Raw genomic sequence first — 18,305 nt, forward strand, 5'->3', positions numbered from 1 at the left:
AGAGTTCATCAGAGATTTATACTGACTCTCTTCTCAGCTTTTTCATGGTGATTAGACTATTCAGATATCTATTACTTTTTTAATCAGTTCTACTTTTACATTTTCCTAAGAAGTGATCCATTGAATTTTTTTACAGTTGGCCTTATTTCCCTGTTATTTAATTCTTTCCCTTTTGAATACTTTATATTATTTTTGTCTGTATTTCTTTCTTCTTATTTTCTATTCTGGAGGTATTGTAACAGTTTTTAATTCTGTGAATACTCACTTGAAAGTTTTCCAAGTTCATTTTAACTTATTTTTTTCAAATATCAGAGCCAAAATAAAATATCTTTAATGAACCACACGTTTAAGCCAAACTGTTTGTCAACTCTGTGTCCCTCAGTCTATCTGCTGTTTTGTAATATGGATATTCATTATTATTATTATTAAAATTTTTATCTTTTACTCTAATTATTTTAACTTTATTTAATTATATAAGTCATTATTTTGTTGTTTTTACATTACATCAATTGTTCAGTGAAATAGCATATAACATAATTGAAAAACAAAAATGAAATTTTTCATCATATGGTAATCCATGGTCATGAAAATAATATTGCTGTATTTCTGTTTTTACTATTTGGGATTCCCCAGTGGCCTTCTCTTGCATGGCTTCTCCGTACCTCATTTTTGCACCATCTCTCAGTCAACTGAAGTTTCAGTAACGTGAAGAGTACATGGGGAGTATGCTTTGAGTCTTTGCACTTCTCAAAATGTCCTTGATCATTTTCATAAATCAACCACAAACTGTGCTACAGCGTATGTCTTAACAGAACTTCTCACCTTCTCAGTTGAATAAACTTTGTTCCACTGCCTTGGGGTATTTTGCTCTGTAATCAGTGAAAATTCTGTTTCTATGTTGGCGTGTGGACACGGATGGGGTGCCTGCCTTTATCTCTGCAGCTGTGTGTTTAGTTATTTCTGACAAGATAGGATTCATTCTTACCATTGGTCCTGCCTGGGCACCCCGAGCCCTTTCGATACACATACCTGGCTCTTTTTTCAGTTCCATTAAGTCTTTCTGATCCATTTATTCTGGGCTCACTTTCAAGAACATCTATTATCTGTACGCTGTCTATCTGTTCTCTGTCTCCCTACTTATCACAAAAAAAAAAAAAAGAAGTTCCAAACAGCACTCCTTTTAGGTCATTAGTATGAGACTTACATATATTAACTTAAAACAATTGTGACTTTATGGTCAATGTTTTAAACTGAATGATTTTTTTAGCATTTTAATAATATGAATTGCTGTCTATTGACCAAGCCTCAAAGGATATAAATTTTTATCACAATATTTTCATTTCCTCAACACAAAAATAGAAAAAGTCATTGCAACTTACAAAGTTTTCCTGATCTGTGTTTCTGATTTTTCATTCTTCTTGAGTGTCCATGGAGGATTGTTATGAACAGGATTGTCCGCCCCTCCCCAAAATTCATAGGTTGAAGCCCTAACCCCCAATGTGACTATTTGGAGAGAGGGCCGCTAAGGAGACATTGAAAGCTTAAGTGAGGCCAAAAAGATAAGGCCTTAATCAGATAAAAGGAGTGCCCTTATAAGAGGAGGAAGAGACAGCAGAGATCGCTCTCCACACAGACACGGGGGAGAGGCTGGGGGAGGACACCTAAAGTCAGTGGCTTATTGCAGGGTGGGAGGGAGCTCTCGCCAGGAACTGAAACAGCTGGCGCGTGACCTCTTGTGTAAGCCATCGGGTCTGTGGGATTTTGTGACAGCAGCCCCGAGCTGACTAATACAAAGAACGAGCGGCCGCATCACTGCCCCGCCCCCTGCCCCAGAGCAAGGCAGGCACCGCCCAACAGGACCCCGGGTTTCTCAGTGAGCACCTGGGAGAAGGGCTTCTTGGAGCCCCCGTGGAGGTACCCAGTGTCACACACCAACAAACAGAGAATGGATAGAAATCTCCTTAGTGTCTGTTTCCAGGTGTTTCCACAGTAATGTGAACTGCGAAATGGACCGATTTCACCTGCAATCCAGAAAAGGGTGGAGGCAGTTTGTAATGAAATAGAATCATTTTTTATCGTATGGCAAGATGACAAATACAGCCCTAAAGACTGCCACTCCTGGTGCCATTCCGGGAGGGGGGGGGGGTCCTAGAGATGATCATCTCATGGTATGGTCTTCAGATTTCCAAATCCTTCTAAGGGGAGTGCTAAACGTTTCTCTTCCTAGCATAATCTTAACGCATTATGATCAAAGATTCCCCCTCCCCACTGGTTCCCGCTAGGCAGAATTGCTGTGATTTAAATAATCTTGCATCCATTTGTGACCCTTTCTTTCATTTTGGCACTATAAGCTGAATTAACTCTCTCTCCCCACCCCACCCCCACCCCAAAATCAGGGGTCTTGGTTGCTCTATTACTTAAACACACACACACAAATAAACAAAAACACATTAAGGAGTCATTTATTTCTTTCAAGTTTCAACCACTAGCGTTCTGGTTGTCATGACAATCAAGACCCCATCTCTGGGACCATATCTCCCTTTGGCTCCCTTGTGTTGTGGATCTGCTCTCCTGGTTTTCAAACTATTCCCACCCCCAAGAACAGGATTTGGTTTATTCTGCTTAGTTCCGCTGAGAATCATAGGGATTCCCCAATCCCTAGCAGCTGTAGGCACAGGCCACCCTGGTCTCCCGCTACCCTGCCCCACCCAATTTGGGCACACAGCTCCTTAGATATTAAGGACTCCTAATGAAACCAGTGCCTGTGATAACCCTGTGGACAATGCCAACGGCCTCTCCCCAGGGATCCCTTTCAGCCCCGTACCCGGGCTCTTTCTCTCTTCCTGGTCCGGCCAGGTTTCATTGCTTCCCTCCCACACTGGCCAGGGCTGCCAAGAGCACGGGTCAACTCAGGACTGCCTCCACCCAAGCTGTGACACAGGCAGTTATAAAGGGCTCCTGAATGGTTCCCTGAAGCTTGACAATGCTGACGCTGCAAAAATGAGAGAGAAAATCTTTGCCGAAAAGTGACTGGAAGAATCCAAAGTAAAAATATATTCCCTCCTCCGGCTGGCACCAGAATTCAACCTTGGAAAACTCATTTTTAGGAGCTGGGAAGCCACGGGCCCCTGGTCAAGTACACCTGCCCTTGGGAGAGGTGGACTTCATTAGCAATCAGCCTCTGGGCTGTGCAGCACCTTCCTCGGGGTCCTTCTGAGCTCCAGCAAGCTGGGCTTCTATGGGCAGCTGTATTGGATACACTGCCGTTCCACCACCAGAGGGCAGAGAGGACCCTCTCCAGAAACCGAAAAGAACTGAGGCAGCAAAACTCCCGTGAGAACCAGGAACTGGAGCTTTAAAGAGGGCAAAGGTGCTCTCAATGACTCTATGATTGGGCATCTGGTAACAGGAACACCAACCAGAGCGTCAGCCAGACCTTCTCCAGAGTAGGCTGGCTAAAATAACCAGGTGGACCGTTGTAGTGAGGCATAGGCTTGCACCTGGAGAAAATTTAAGTGAGGATTTTCTCACCGTGACAGAGGTCAGAGGTCCCCTCTGTTCCTCATCACGAGCTGGAAGCCTCACAGCTAGTGTAATGCAGCAACGGAGGTGCACTGAACAATGGGAATGGGAAAGAGTGTGGTGTGGTCTAGTTTTTCACCAAACAAGTTGTGGCCTTGTGGTAAGCCCAGCCAGGACATGGCCAACAGCTCACTGAGACCGGGGCTCTAGATCTCCCATTCACTCAGACCTGGATTACAGGTCTCCCATTTCCAAGAACTTGGCCTGTTGTCCAAGATGCTACAGGTCAAGGGTCAGGTCCTCACTACTAGAGGGGTCCTGGGTCCTGATAAAGTAAATCTGGCCAAGTGGTGTTGAGAGAGAGATGTTTGTACCTCTGTCGGCTTCCCACTGAACTTGTTGAGGAGGAAACACTTCTCCTCTACCCTTCTAGATTCTTCTGGCTAGAAGAATTAAATTGACATGAGAAAGATAACAAGAAGAAAAAAACTAATTTAATTTTGCACATATGGGAGCTCTATAAGAATATGGGGACCCACAGATGGTCAGGTAATTGGGCTCTATCTGCCATTCCGAACTAAGGAGAAAGGGGTAAAAGTCTGGGGCTTCCAAGGGGAGGAAGGCAATTCACAGAAAGATGGGAAGAGCAAATGTTTGGTAAGCAAATGTTTGCATGCCCTGCAGAGACCGAGAGAAGCATCTGATCTCCAGGCCCTGCCAGGCGACCCCCAAGCCCACCACTTGCACCCACATTCTTTGTAGTTATTTCTAGTGATAGCTCTCTTCCTGGAACAGGCCCTCCATCTACAATTGTTTCAGGCAGTTGAGGAGGAGGTAAAAAGTTTGCTTCTTAAAAATAATCAGCCTAGCCTGGCTGGTGTGGCTCAGTGGACTGAGTGCCAGCCTGTGAACCAAAGGGCCACCGGTTCGATTCCCAGTCAGGGTACATGCCTGGGTTGTGGGCCAGGTCCACAGAAAGGGGTGGGCGAGACGCAACCACATATTGATGTTTGTCTCCCTCTCTTTCTCCCTCCCTTCCCTCCTCTCTAAAAATAAATAAATAAATAATTCTTGAAGGGGGGAAAAAAGATCTTAAAAAAAAAACTTTTTTAAATAATCATCAGCCTGAAATAATCCTCATGCCAAAAAGACATATTTTGGGGTGGAAAAATCCTGCTTCCCTATAAAACGGTCAACCACTTCAGAATCACCAAGGAGCCTGTTCAAATGCCGCTTCTGGGGTTCCTGACCCCGTCTGAGAACCTCTATGTTTGATGTTCTGGCAAGACTGGCAAGCAGTGTCTTTAACAAGTTTAACAGGTTTGCCAGGTAACTCTTTTCTGGCACAGTTAAGTTTGACATCCATTGCACTAAGATGAGATTGGTCTTTTGTCTGAATTAAACTTTTGACAAAAGGATAAATCTAACTAAGAGGTCAAGGTGCTGGCAGCCCTGCCTTGTGGGGTGAGAGAACCCCCTGTGGGTGGTTTGACTGACTTTTGCAGTTGCATTGCTTGGCTGTTTAATGTTTTGTCGTCTATTTAAACATTCATTTAAATAGAACCACTTTTGAGAAACAATAATAAGAAAAGAATGAAGCCATTTGCAGAAGAAAAAGACAAAACCGGGAAGAAAGAGGAGTTGAGAGAGGGGATGGAGAGGACCACTAGAAAAAGCCGCAGAGTGGGCCGGATTGCGGGGCGGGGGGTGGGGGGCAGGCGCGATCCAATGAGAGAAGAAAAAAGACTATTATTAGGCTGCTGTCAACAGGACTTCACAGATGAGAGAGGGGAGGACCTTGAAGATGCTTTGCTTTGGATCAGTCTTGAGAGACTTGAGATGCTTCCTTGAGGTACGTTCTGAAGCTTTTTTTGGATGGTGAGCTGGTATTTTCCTGGAACATGAAATTGCCCTGAGCTGGCTGACGGGCACCCCCATCATATTTGGGCTACAGTTCTGGGCTAAACAGCACAGAAGCAGACTATTGGCAGATCCAGATTGAAAGGCCTTCCTGCAGTGGCCGCATGGAGAAACAAAAAGTGAAGACAAGAGAGGCCCAGAGCTGAAGACCAAAGGCCAAAGGTGGCAGGGCAGCAGCGACACCTTGAGAAAAACAGTGGGGACACCCCCCTTCTAGGGACCCGGTGAGGAAGGGTGACCAGAGACAAGGGAAAGGGATGCCCCTAGTATAGCAGCCCCCTTCACTCTGAGTGCTTCAATGGATCAATTCTCACTGTCTGGCTTTCCAAGGAGTGAAGCAGGGGCGGGCGAGAAGGACCGCTGTTCCCAGGGGAGGGTAGAGAAGGTGTACAGGGGTGGGTTCCAGCTTCTGTCCTGAGATACCCAGAATCAAAGCACACCTTACCCGCCCTGGCCAGTGTGACTCAGCTGGTTGGAGCTTCATCCTGTAACCAAAAGGTTGCAGGTTCAATTCCCAGTCAGGGCACATGCCTAGGTTGTACATGCAACCTGGTCAGGGCGTGTGGGAGGCGACCCATCAATTCATCTCTCTCACATCAAGCTTTCTCTCCCTTCCTCTCTCCCTTCCTGTCTCTCTAAAAAGCAATGAAAAAATGTCCTCAAGTGAAAATTTTTTTAAAAGAGTGCACCTTACCCAGAAGAATTAATCTCCTCCTGACTCCTGCTCCTGGTCCCTGGGGAAGGTTCATAGTTCTATTTAGCTGGTAGAATCCTGCTACCTAACTTTCTTCTGTTTAATCATTTAACATGGCCTATTTCACAAAAGTCATTTCTTGAGAACTTCTAAGCCTGGCTTGGGCTTTATTCTGCCAAAAGAACACTTGCACTCAACCCTGGGGTATGTAAAATTTTCTTTCACTAACAGATAATGGAGGGTGCCCAGCCCAAGATTAATCATCCTAACTTCTCAGAAGAGATGTCGTTTCATCTCACCACATATGCAAAGTGCCTGGCACACAGCTCAATAAAGCTATGTCAGTGCTGCTGCCTGAAACAAGTGAGAGTTCCTTGCCCTTGACCTGAGTTTTCCCAGGTACCACCCCTCCCATCTGTGCCTATGGAACTGAGGTCCCATAATGCTTCATGCTTCAGCCTGGATCCAGAACAGGTCACCAGCTTCTAACAGGCTGAGAGAATCAATGACCCTGGCTCAGGTCAGGCAGGGGGATCCCCAAAGAGAACTGTAACAGAGCCCAGCCCAGGGGAGACTATCTGCCCAGGGAGTGAGATGACTGGAGACTGCGGGAAGCTGTGAGGGTGGAATTTCTGAAACCTGGCCATCTTCTGTTCTATATTTTTCTGAATATAGTTTTTACTGCTGGAAATCTTTTTTTAAAAAAGGGCGCTGTTTTTCTCAGAGACATTCACAGCAAGGTGTCATCCCTGCTTCACTTCCCACCCCATCCCTCCCCCAGCCCCCAGGGTGAAAATTCCTGATCTATCTCAAGGACCAGCCCCAGTGACAATTTAGACAGGAAGCAGAAAATCATAACCAGCCAAAGAGCTGGCCCATGATTTACTGGCTCTGCCTTTATGTAGCATAAACGGAGACTTGGCCACTAGGCTATCAGTTCCATAGCCATATGGATGGCTGGGCGTGCGTGGAGGGTGAGGAGGGAAACGGAATTTCATGTGCTCCACTCCTAAAAATTCCCAGAGAAAAATATGTTTGTGAATGCCAAAAATATGGTCGGACTTTCCATGAACGCAGCAATAACAATTATGAAACACGAGCCATGGTTCTATTTGTTCGAAAACTGTAAAAATCACAATTTCTCACCAAGAGAGAAATCAAACACCTAACTTGTTCAACAAGTCATTCTAGAAAAATTGGATATCCATATGCAAAAAATTCCCAAAGATACTTACCCCCGAACCCTAGACCTCATGAATAGGTTATATGACATGGCGAAAGGGACTTTGCAGATGTAATTAAGGTTACAGACTTTAAAATATGGAAAGTACTCCAGATGATCCAAAGGGGCCTAACTAATCTACCCATAGGACCCCTTAAAAAGAGAGAACTTTCTCCATCTATGACAGAGGCAAAATTAGAGCTTCCAATCGTGAGAAGGATTTCACTTGCTTTACTGGCTGTGAGAGTTAGGGGCCCATGTTCAAGGATCAGAGAAAAGACTTCAGGAGTCTTGAGCAGCTCCAGCTGACATCAGCAAGGAAACGGGGACCACAGTCCTACAACCTCAAGGAACAGGATTCTGACAACAACCTGAATGAACCTGGAAGTAGATTCTACTTGAGATTTTCAGTAAGAACTCAGCCAACCAACACTTTGGTTTGGGCCTTGTCAGAAACCAGAGCAGAGAAACCAGCCAAGGAACCCACACTTCTGACCTACAGAACTGTTAGATAAATTTATGTTGTCTCATGCCAGTAAATTGGTGGTAATTTGTTATGGGATTAACAGAAAACTAATAAAGAGATCTTGGGTTAAACAAGGATTTCTAAGATAGGACATAAACATGAGCCACAAGGGGAAAAACTTGGATAAATTGAACTTAATTAACATTAAAACCATCTGTCCTTTCAAGATACTTTTAAGAAAATAAAAATTTAAAAAACTAAGCCAAGACCAGAAAAGAATATATACAAAAACACATGTCTGATGAAGGACTTGAACCCAGAATATATATTTTTTAAAAGCTTACAGCTCAATAATTAAGAAGACAAAACACCTATTTTTTTTTTAATTGGGGAGGACAGAAGATGTGAACAGACACTTCATCAAAGAAGATATACAAATGGCAAATTAAGCACATAAAAAGTTGTTGAACATTACTAGTCATCAGGAAAATACAAAGGAAAGCCCCAATGAGATAGCATTACATACCGATTGCTATGGCTAAAATTTAAAAGACTGACTATACTAAGAGTAGACAAGGGTGCTGAGCAACTAGAAATCTTATGCATGGCTCATGGAAATGAAAATGGCACAGCCATATTGAAAAATAGTTTGGTAGTTTTTATAAACATATGCTTATCATTTGATCCAGTAACTCCCTCCTAGGTATTGAAATGAAAAATATAGGTCCATACAAAGACCTGCATGGCATGTTCATAGTTGCTTTATTAGTAATGGGCCAAAACTGGAAATAACTCAAATGTCCATCAACAGGTGAGTCAGTAAACAAAATACAGTACATTCATGCAATGGAATATTATTCAGCAATAGGGAAGAAACTACTGATGAATGCAACATGGATTGCATTCATGAACACCCAAGAACATTGTACTAGTTGAAAAGGTGTTCAAGGTGTTGACAGCGTTGGTTTCTGGTAAGAGCATTCTCTTCCAGGCTTGCTGACATCACCTTCTGGCTGTGTCCTTACATGGTCTTTCCTCTGTGTATGTGCATCCCTGATGTCTCTTCCTCTCCTGTCTAGTAGAACACCTGTCGTATTGGATTGGGGCCCCACCCATATTACCTCATTTAACCTTACTTGTTTTGTTAAGGCCTTATCTCCCAGTACAGTCATGTTCAAAGGTACTGGGATTAGAACTTCAATATGTGAATTTGAGGGGACACAATTCAGTCCATAATAGCTGGCAGTTGTATGATTTCATTTATATGATGCTAATTATATGACATTCTAGAGACGGGAAAACCACAGAGACAAAGCACAGATTTGTGGTTGTCAGTAGCTGGATGGGGGTAGTGAATTGATTGCCAAAGGGCCGTAAGGAACTTTCTGGGGTGATGGAACTGTTCTGTCTTGATTGTTGGTGTCACATGACTCTATACATTTATCAAAACTCATGAATCTATGTTTAAAAGGAGTGAATGTTATTGTACATAAATTATGCCTCAATAAACCTGACTTCAAAAAGACTACAAGACCTATTGAAAATTAACTGTAATCGAAAAGTAAAAATTAAATTTGAAAACAAAAAAAAGACTACATGATCAGTCTGACTCCCCACCCTCACCCAAAATCAGACCCCACGCTTTGGTCCCACCTGGTCCAACAGTCCCCTAAACTGATAATACTTGTTATTTGCACTTTCCAATCTGTCTTCTAGAAGTTTTCTGCAAGTACCTTTGTAATGGAGGGCCCTTCTAAAGGCACAAGGAGAAGTCCATGTGTATTATAAGCCTTTCCTCCTTTAACCAAGTACAATGATTTAGAATAAATTGCCTTCTTTTTTGCCTCCCATCCAGACTAATATCTCATTGTAGGAAATATGTCAAAGTAGGAAAGGATTTAAAAAAAAAAAAAAAGAGTACAGCTTATCTCATCTTAGAGCATTTGTTTCCCTTTCTTTTACCGGAAAGCTATAGCTGAATTCTCTAAAGTGAGGACACCGTTGGCTGCCATCCTCAGATGTGCTGGCAACGGAGACTGCAGAAAACAAACTAACACTCATCTAGACTCCTTTGGCACCACTTACTGTTCTTGGTGCAAAGATGATCACTTTTCAGCAGGAGAAACAGTACCTGCCCAGGGCCTTCCTACTGCCATTTACCATCCAGGTCCCCTGTGTGGCCAAATGAAGTCCAGGGAAGACCCTGAATAGAAGACTCCTTCATTCAGATGCTCTTACCAGCTATCTCAGCCACCATAAGAAGTCACAGCCCACCGGATTGTTTGTGCTGCCAACTGCCACAGGCAGAGTCCATGCAAGAGAGCACAGCTGATTCAGACGCTTGCCCATTGTAACTAGCCTTTCAAAGGCTCTTCCAGAGAGTTGTTTCTTTTTGCTTTTTGTCTTTTAGGAGGTCTGTCCGGAAAAAGTCTAGCCGTTGTTAATATAATGAGAACTGTTTGCACAGCATTGATATAACCTGGCAGCCAAGGAGAGTAGACTGGAATGCGCATGTATGAACAATGACAACTTCACTGTACTAGTCAGTGGGAGCCGTAGACACCCTTGAGTGAGCATGTGCACTGGGTGGCTGTTGCATTCAGAGTGACTGAGGGAGTAGAGCAACAGATCCGCATATAATTTTATGTTAAGCTTGAACATCTACACAGATGATTCAGGAGTCCACAGCTGTGGGCAACTAGTGATCGACAGCTTCATCTCAACAACACTCCCACTCACGTATCAGGTCTCGTGTAGAGTTTTTTGGTGAAACATCAAATCATCCAGGTGACTCAGCCCCTCTACAGCCCAGATTTGGTGCCCTGCAACTCCTGGCTTTTCCCAAAACTAAAATCACCTTTGAAAGCAAAGAGATTTCAGATCATTGATGAGATTCAGGAAAATATGACAGGGGAGCTGGGGAGCTAATGGCAATTGGGAGAACTGTGTGAGGTCCCTAGGTGCCTACTTTGAAGGTGTCTGAGGCATCATTGTCCTATGTACAATGTATCTTGTATCTTCTTCAATAAATGTCTCTTTCATAGTGCATGGCTGGATACTTTCTGAACAGACCCCATACATTACCCTATTTTATTGAGTCTAAGAGACCATAGATTGTGAAGAAGGAAAAGAAGATTGCAAATGTAACTACACCACAATGCTTTCTTATTTCTTGGGAGTTGCATTGTGTACTAATTCAGGGAGCTTTTAAACTTATTTAGACAGATTTCTTTATCCTATATCACCCATAAAAATATGAATGTACATAAAATAAATTGATTAGGGTGTTCCTTAAATTTATTTGGAGTCTTATTTTTCTGAATCACATTTTAAATCAAAGTTATCACATTTCACATTTTGTCAGACAACTGCCTTCTAGGCCAGGGTTGGCAAATGTTTTTTTAATGCATTAGTGTCTTTTTAGGTTGAATTTATTGGGGTGACTGGGTTAATACAATTATACAATTCTTTAATACATTACCTGTGTATTGCATTAAGGCAAACTTTTTCTGCAAAGGGCCAGATAGTAAATAATCTAGGCTTTGCAGGCCATGCAGCCACTCAACTCTTCTGTGATGCAGAAGCAGCCACAGATGATGCTGAAATGAATGGGCACGGGTGCATTCAAAAAAATCTTTATAGACCTAGAAATATGAAATCCTTTCAGAGCTGGCGGATGATTTTCCACATTCTTGTCCTTTGCTAATACTGAGGGGACATGTGTCCATATGGAGGAGTAAAGGTGAGTCATTGCACAAGGGCAGCTGCCCTGGAAAGTAGCCCTGACCTTCAGGGGACCTTGGATGAGTGAGAAATAAACCTTTGTTCTTTTAAGCCACTGAGATTTTTTTTTCTTTCTTTCTTTTTTTTTTGTTTTGTTTTGTTTTTGTTTTTGCACTGTTCTTGAAGGTACTGCAATACTGGGTTGATAAGCAGAGCGGATGGAGCAAGCTCCTATTTCATCTTCTTGCTCCAAAACTCCATTTAATATATTGCCCTCAGGCAGAAGACATATCAGATAATAAACTGATAAGAACTGATACTTCACTTGATCTAAGCCAAAAGGCTGAGAAATGACGCCACTAAGGCTTTGTTGTTGTGGCATAACCCGGTCTATCCTGACAGATATTCCCGGCATCTAAATTTGTGCAATGCATTGTTCAAGGACAATGGCACAGACCAGGGTTTGGCAAACTGTGGCTCACAGATCAAATCTGGCCCACCACCTCTTTTTGTACAGCCTGTGCTTTTGAAAATAAAAACCGCCACTCTGACACTCAGTCAATATTACAAGTAGAAGTTACCTTTTGATGTCAGAAAATAGAGCTTAAATTTTTTAAGGATAACTTAAATTATGTATATTAGATCTGGGACTTATAACTAAGTTAAGGTTGGTAAATTTTTTTTGAGGTTTTCTTCCACTCCTCTCTGATTGCTTAAAATTTCAACAAAAACAGACAGCTTGAGTTTTACAGAAAGGGAATTTGTAGAAAGGCATGTCTTACTGATTAGTGAGTCCTTTTCATCTTTTGTCAAGTGCCTGTCATCTACCAGGCACTGTATTTGGTACCAGAAGACAAAGGGAAGAAGCTCTGGTGCCCACGCTGGAATGAGACTTGCAAACTGGAAAAGGGAAGGTGGTGCTTTGAATTCTCAGAGTTGGGGTTGGAGGAAGAGGGAAGCCTTAGACTGAACCCCTAGCAAGAAGATGAGCAGGACTTGAGGCCAAAATAGAGTCTAGAAATGACACAGAAGCCACTAGAATCTAAAAACAATGGGGGCCTTGCACCCTTATGTTTATTGCAGTGCTATTTACAATGGCCAAGATCTGGAAGCAACCCCAGTGCCCATCAGTAGGTGAGTGGATAAAAAATCTGTGGTACATTCAACACAATGGAATACTATTCAGTCGTAAAAAAAGAAGGAAATCTTACCTTTTGCAAAAACATAGATAGACCCGGAGAGTATTATGCTAAGTGAAATAAGCCAGTTAGAGAAAGATAAGGACCATATGATTTCACCTCTATGTGAAATCCAATGAACAAAATAAACTAACAAAATAGAAAGAGACTCATGGATACAGAGAACAGACTGATAGCTGTTAGAGGGGAGGGGGTTTGAGAGGCTGGGTAAAAACGACAAAGGGATTAATTTTTAAAAATCCCCAAAACTCATAGACGCAGACAACAGCATGCCGATTACCCGAAGGAAAGGGGGGTGGGAGGAGGTTGAAGGGGGTGTGGGGAGGATAAATGGTGATGGAAGGAGACTTGACTTTGGGGGGTGAACCAATAACGCAGTATACAGATGAGGTGTCATAGAACTGTACGCCTGAAACCTAGATAATTTTATTAACCAATGTCACCCCAATAAATTTAACAAAAATAATATAACTTATTTACCAAATAAATAAATAAAAAGCAATGGAGGCCTAAGGATGGGAGAGTGTAGTCAAGGCAAAGGGCGGGAAAAGGCTCTTTTCCACAAGCCAAGTGTCCACACCCAGAGCAAAGAGAAGAACCAGGGCCCAGATTTCCCAAGCGGTTGGTCCAGCTCTCAGTAATGATGAAATGGTCCCCCTGGGCCAAGCCGTGTATATGGCAGATCTTAAAGGGGGGGCCCTGACCTCCTAAGCTCCTGGAAGGCCTTTCTAAGCTTCAGCATTTCCATCTCTATGTCAGGAATAGTAATACCTGCATGGATCTCATGGATTGGCTCATTCAGTCCTCTTGTCACACTGCTTTTGGGGTAACTTCCTGTACTGCTAGGTCTTTGAAACTAAGAACTACATTTCCCAGACCACTTGGCTCTCAGGGCCTGCCTGCATGCCAGGTATGTTCCCCAAGCTGAGGCCGTCATGTAAGAATGGGAAGATAGACCATTCAACTGTTCAACTTCCCACTCAACTGTTGAAACACAGTAAGACATACTAGCAAAAATATTGATCTGGGTTTATAATTAGAAACATAAAATAATTTCACTGAGGACATATAAGTATATGCAGCAGCAGAGTGTGTAAGTCCGATGAATAACTTTGACTTACTAGTATTATTTTCAAAATCAAATCAACACGCTAATTTTAGGTTGAGTAAAAGGCAAGTCCTTAACCCTAGTTGATGGTCCATTAGGACTAGAGTCATGGATTCAAAATGGCTGAGTTTTGCCCTGGCCAAGTGGCTCAGCTGGTTGAAGCATTGTCGTGTACACCAAAAGGTTGCAGGTTCGATCCCCAGTCAAGGTGCATATGGGAGACAACCAATGGATGTTTCTCTTACATCGATGTTTCTCTCTTCTCTCCCTTCCTCTCCACTCTCTCTAAAATCATAAACATATCCTTGGCTGAGGATTAAAAATGAAAAAAAAAAAAAAGGCTGAGTTTTTGTTTAAACTGGCCCTCCGCTATTCATCATGTGACCACACCAAAATTGACAGCACATCCAATAGTATAATCTGCTTCGCAGCTCTCTATTCCAGAGCCCATATATCAGAGGGTTAAAACACTGGGCAAACGCAAAGACTCCAAAAAGCGCCAGATTTAAAGCAAAGAAAAACACTCCACACATCTTTCCCAAACCTATGAATATTAAGGTTGGTATTACATGTAAGCTTATCTGCAATAAATGAATAAGGACTGTTTTTCTTGCTTTGATATTTGAGCTATTAAAATGGCCAGCACGTTTGCCCTCTTGATATATTAGAAAGTAACTTATAAGAATAACAGATAGAAGAAGGAGAAGGAAAATCATGCCAATGACTCTGGCAGGAGTACTGTTCAAAGTCACAGGGCAGAGGGGTTCAGATCTTAAAACAGCAACCGCAGTGGACTTGGTACCCTCTATGATGAATAAGCTAACATTCTTGAATACAATGATGATCCAAGTCCCAGCCAGAACCCTATATTTAACCGGCTTTACAAAGGACAGAGATTTCAATGGCCAGCAAATGGCCAGGTAAGTGTTGACAGCCATTAAGGCCAGAGTGAAGAGGATACCTTCTCCAAAACTTAGCTGGGCTCCAAACACCACCCAGCACATCACCACAGGGCTGTTGACCAGCAGGGCCCGCATTCCTTGGAAGACAACCCCCAGGCCACAGTAGGAGGAGATGCACATCAGATGGTGGCAAAGGAGGATGTATCGAACCTCTTTCCTCAGCTTTGAATTCTGCAACACTATTGTGATGATGACGACTGTGATGAACGTGACAAAAAAGAAAGTGACCACATACACAGAGGCCTTCACTGTTGCTTCGAGCCTCAGCCAGTCTGAGATGTTGCAGTGCTCAGCAGACAAGTTCATGATCTTCAGGGCAGCTTGGAGCCTGCAGGAGAGAAGAACAAGAGTGAGTCTGGCTTAAGGTTTCTCATGTGGTTTTCTAGCTCTCCGATCTTGTGCACAGTCTCAAGGAACAGATTGCATGTTTTTCAGTATAGAGAATGACAGTTTTAGATAGTATTGACATAGATCAAAGAAACTGGAGAAATCATCTGGTGTCTTCTCTTAATTTCAGGGGAAAGGCATACACTCAAATCACCTAAAAGGAGGATTGAAAAGATATACTTTCCATAATCATCAAATAGAACAAAATCAGGTCCAGGTTGTGCTCTTTATGCATCCTCTTCCACCTTTGATTGTGAGAACTTTTTAAATTCAGAGCACAAAGCACAACATTGTAAAAATCAACTGATTAACCACCGAGCCCTTGCTAACACTTTGCGCTTGCAAAGGTCTGGGGAAGAAGTTAGGGCTGTCAGGAAGGCAGAGGAGTCATTGGTACGGAGACTTGAATTCATTTGGGTTCATAAGACATGAAAGGGCATTAACAAAAATGAGGACAACCATGGGTGATACTTCCTGAGTACTTTGTTCAGATCAAAACTGTCCTCAGAGCATATTCCTCACTAACCCCAGAGGGTGTTTTCTTTTCCATCGTGTGGTTTTATTACGTCCTTTTCACAAACTGGGGAAGGGAGGCTTGGAGTGGCTAAGTAATCTGCTCCAGGTTATGTGGCTATTGGCTAGTGGGGCCAGGGTTTAAATTTGGGAGAATGACTCCAGAGCCCACTCTCTCAACCACTGCAAGGAAGTTTATGTCACAGGCAAGGCCAAATGAATGGATCCTCTGAGGTCTTCTTTGTCCAATGTCATTTGACTGGCCAACGCCATTTGTAGGAATATTGTTTCTCGTGATAAGAAGCTGGAAGACTGAATGTCTAGGAAGGGGCTGGTATCTCAGTGTTGCTGATGGACTGTGACAACTGAAATGGTAAGATGTGTGTGTAGCCTCAAAAATCTTCTCAGCCATGCTCAGCAATAAAGGGTACACTGTGTGGCAGCCTGGGCAACCCCCAAATCACACTCTGTTCGTTGTCTGTCTGGAAGTCTGTTGTAGAGAAACCTGCCCCCCACCAGCACCCCAGCCAAGGTCAGGCACCCACCATAGCCTTGCTTCCTTCTTCCGCATGACCGGTATTACATCACCTCCTCCCCCATCCAAGTGGATTGGACCTGGGGTAGAGATCTGACTTATGGAAAAATCATTCTGCAGCCTGTGCTGAGTAAATGTCTGTCTCTTAAAAATTCAACCCAAGGATTTTCACATAGAGAATGTAGTCCAAGTGCGATGTCGTGTAAGGGGTCTGCCAGTCGTTTTGGGGTGTTGATGAGTAAGAGGAAGAGACAGAGAGAAGTCGGGGAGAAGCAGCCACAGGGTGACCATCCAGCTCCTGAGAGGCCACCAAAGCCCTTGAAAAACAAAGAGAACAACCTTCTGATTCCACCGATAAGTTCTGCATGTTCCGTCTTTGCGTTCTAAAAACATAACATACCCGCCTAGCATTTGAGCTGGCCTAAAAGGGTTTCTATTCCTTTATTCTGGCCCCTTGAGTCCAAAGTATATAAAATGGACCCTGGAGAGGTACAATGCATTTTATTGATTTCCTAAAGGTCACATCACAATGGAGACACAACTACTGCAACTTCCCGAGAATCTAAAATGTCATAGCTTCTTAGGAAATTCCTTGCTGAAGGCATAATTTTTTTTTTTTCTACATATCATGCTGTCACCCTCTGTGGAGAATTTTCCCTGTTCTGATAGATTTTTTTTTTTTTTCCATTGTCATGCTGTTCAACTCCAGATAACCCTTTTCTCTTCCTTCCAGCTCTCCAGAGAGGGATAGAAATTGTAATGGTCACTGTCATACTCACTATCAAGCTTCTTTTAGCTGTGGATTTTTCAATCAAAATCTTACGCCTAATGAGGATCCCTCGGTAAGAAACAGAAAAACACACATCTGCCCACATCGAATGCCCCTCCTTATGCTCTCCCTGCTGGAGCACACTGCTGTGGCTGTCCTCGGGGCGCCACCACAGAAACGGGGGGCTCCTGTGATGACTGAAAACCCTGATATGATGCACAAGCACTGTGCCCCTGGGTTGGGGGCATCACATGCGCTGGCTCTAGCTTTGGCCTACTGCTCACAAGGAACGTGAATGGACACTGAAATGGCCATACTCTTCTGGTCCTTGGTTCCTTGCATCACAGCCATGCAGCATCACCAAGCTCCACATCTTTTCTCTCTTTATCTCCAGAGTCATCCTTACTCACATCCTCAGAGGCCAACCCTTACTTTGGGCCTGGAGAACAAGATCATCCCGCCCCTGCCCCAGAGCAGCTTTATCTTATTGGCCATGCTGGAGCTGTAAATAGAAGCCTGGACGCTCTAGGACAGGACCTGCCTTGTCCTGCCAGGGTGCTTGTCAGGACCTAACACCCAGCCTCTGAGCCCCAGGCTTAGGGCGGTCACTGCTGGCAGGTTCCACGATGGCGGAGGCCTCGCTGTTTGCTGGGGCCTCCCAACAACGCCCACTCCTGGGCTGTGTTGCCGGTTTGGCCCAGCTATTGGGCTATACGGTCCATTATTCAGTCTTGCTCCCCACCCACGGTTCTGCCCGGAATCTCAGTCATCGTCTGTAGCATCCCAGCTGCATTCCTGCTCAGTGTGACTGCCCTGCACCTGGAGGAGGCCAACCTGCCACCCCCAACACACACACTGTTTATTTATTTGACAGCACCTCCCCCAAAGCAGTGAGCTGGGCTTGGCCCATCGTGTTCTAAGACTTGAAACCCTACACTGAGCATGACTGAGCGTCATTGTGCTTCCTTTAGACTGCAATTCTAAAAGCTGTCCTTTTCCCCCTGAATTACTGCAGCTGCAGCTATAAGAAAGGCAAAACCACCAACAGCCCTCTCTTCAGATATGAAGTGTTTTCAAGGAACTATTTATTGAGACCAGGCAAGGGCTACTTCCTTTGGTTTTCCAATATGTTTAACACACTAATCAACTGGGCACCTTGTTCATCATTTTATTCAACCAATCTTCATCAAGCACTGAAACTTACAACACAGTCCTCAGCAGTGAGGTTAAATGTGGAAAAACACCATCGCTGCCACACAGAAGCTCCCGTTCCAGCAAGATGCAG

General features: G+C 43.6%; 1 protein-coding gene and 1 non-coding gene across 2 annotated transcripts; both read right to left on the minus strand.

The window, feature by feature from the left end:
- Positions 1-11,711: 11,711 nt before the first annotated feature.
- On the minus strand, positions 11,712-11,902 carry LOC129080798 (U2 spliceosomal RNA). Its single transcript, XR_008530204.1, has one exon. It is a non-coding gene; the product is annotated as a U2 spliceosomal RNA (small nuclear RNA).
- A 2,305-nt stretch (positions 11,903-14,207) lies between these two features.
- Positions 14,208-15,122, minus strand: LOC129080579 (probable G-protein coupled receptor 148). Its single transcript, XM_054586114.1, has one exon. It carries the CDS (start codon positions 15,120-15,122, stop codon positions 14,208-14,210), a length of 915 nt encoding a protein of 304 aa, XP_054442089.1.
- Positions 15,123-18,305: the final 3,183 nt, after the last annotated feature.

Source organism: Pteronotus mesoamericanus, unplaced genomic scaffold (genome assembly GCF_021234165.1).
Source record: "Pteronotus mesoamericanus isolate MK-2021 breed Mesoamerican mustached bat unplaced genomic scaffold, CSHL_Meso_final contig_90, whole genome shotgun sequence".
Taxonomy (NCBI): Eukaryota; Metazoa; Chordata; class Mammalia; order Chiroptera; family Mormoopidae; genus Pteronotus; species Pteronotus mesoamericanus.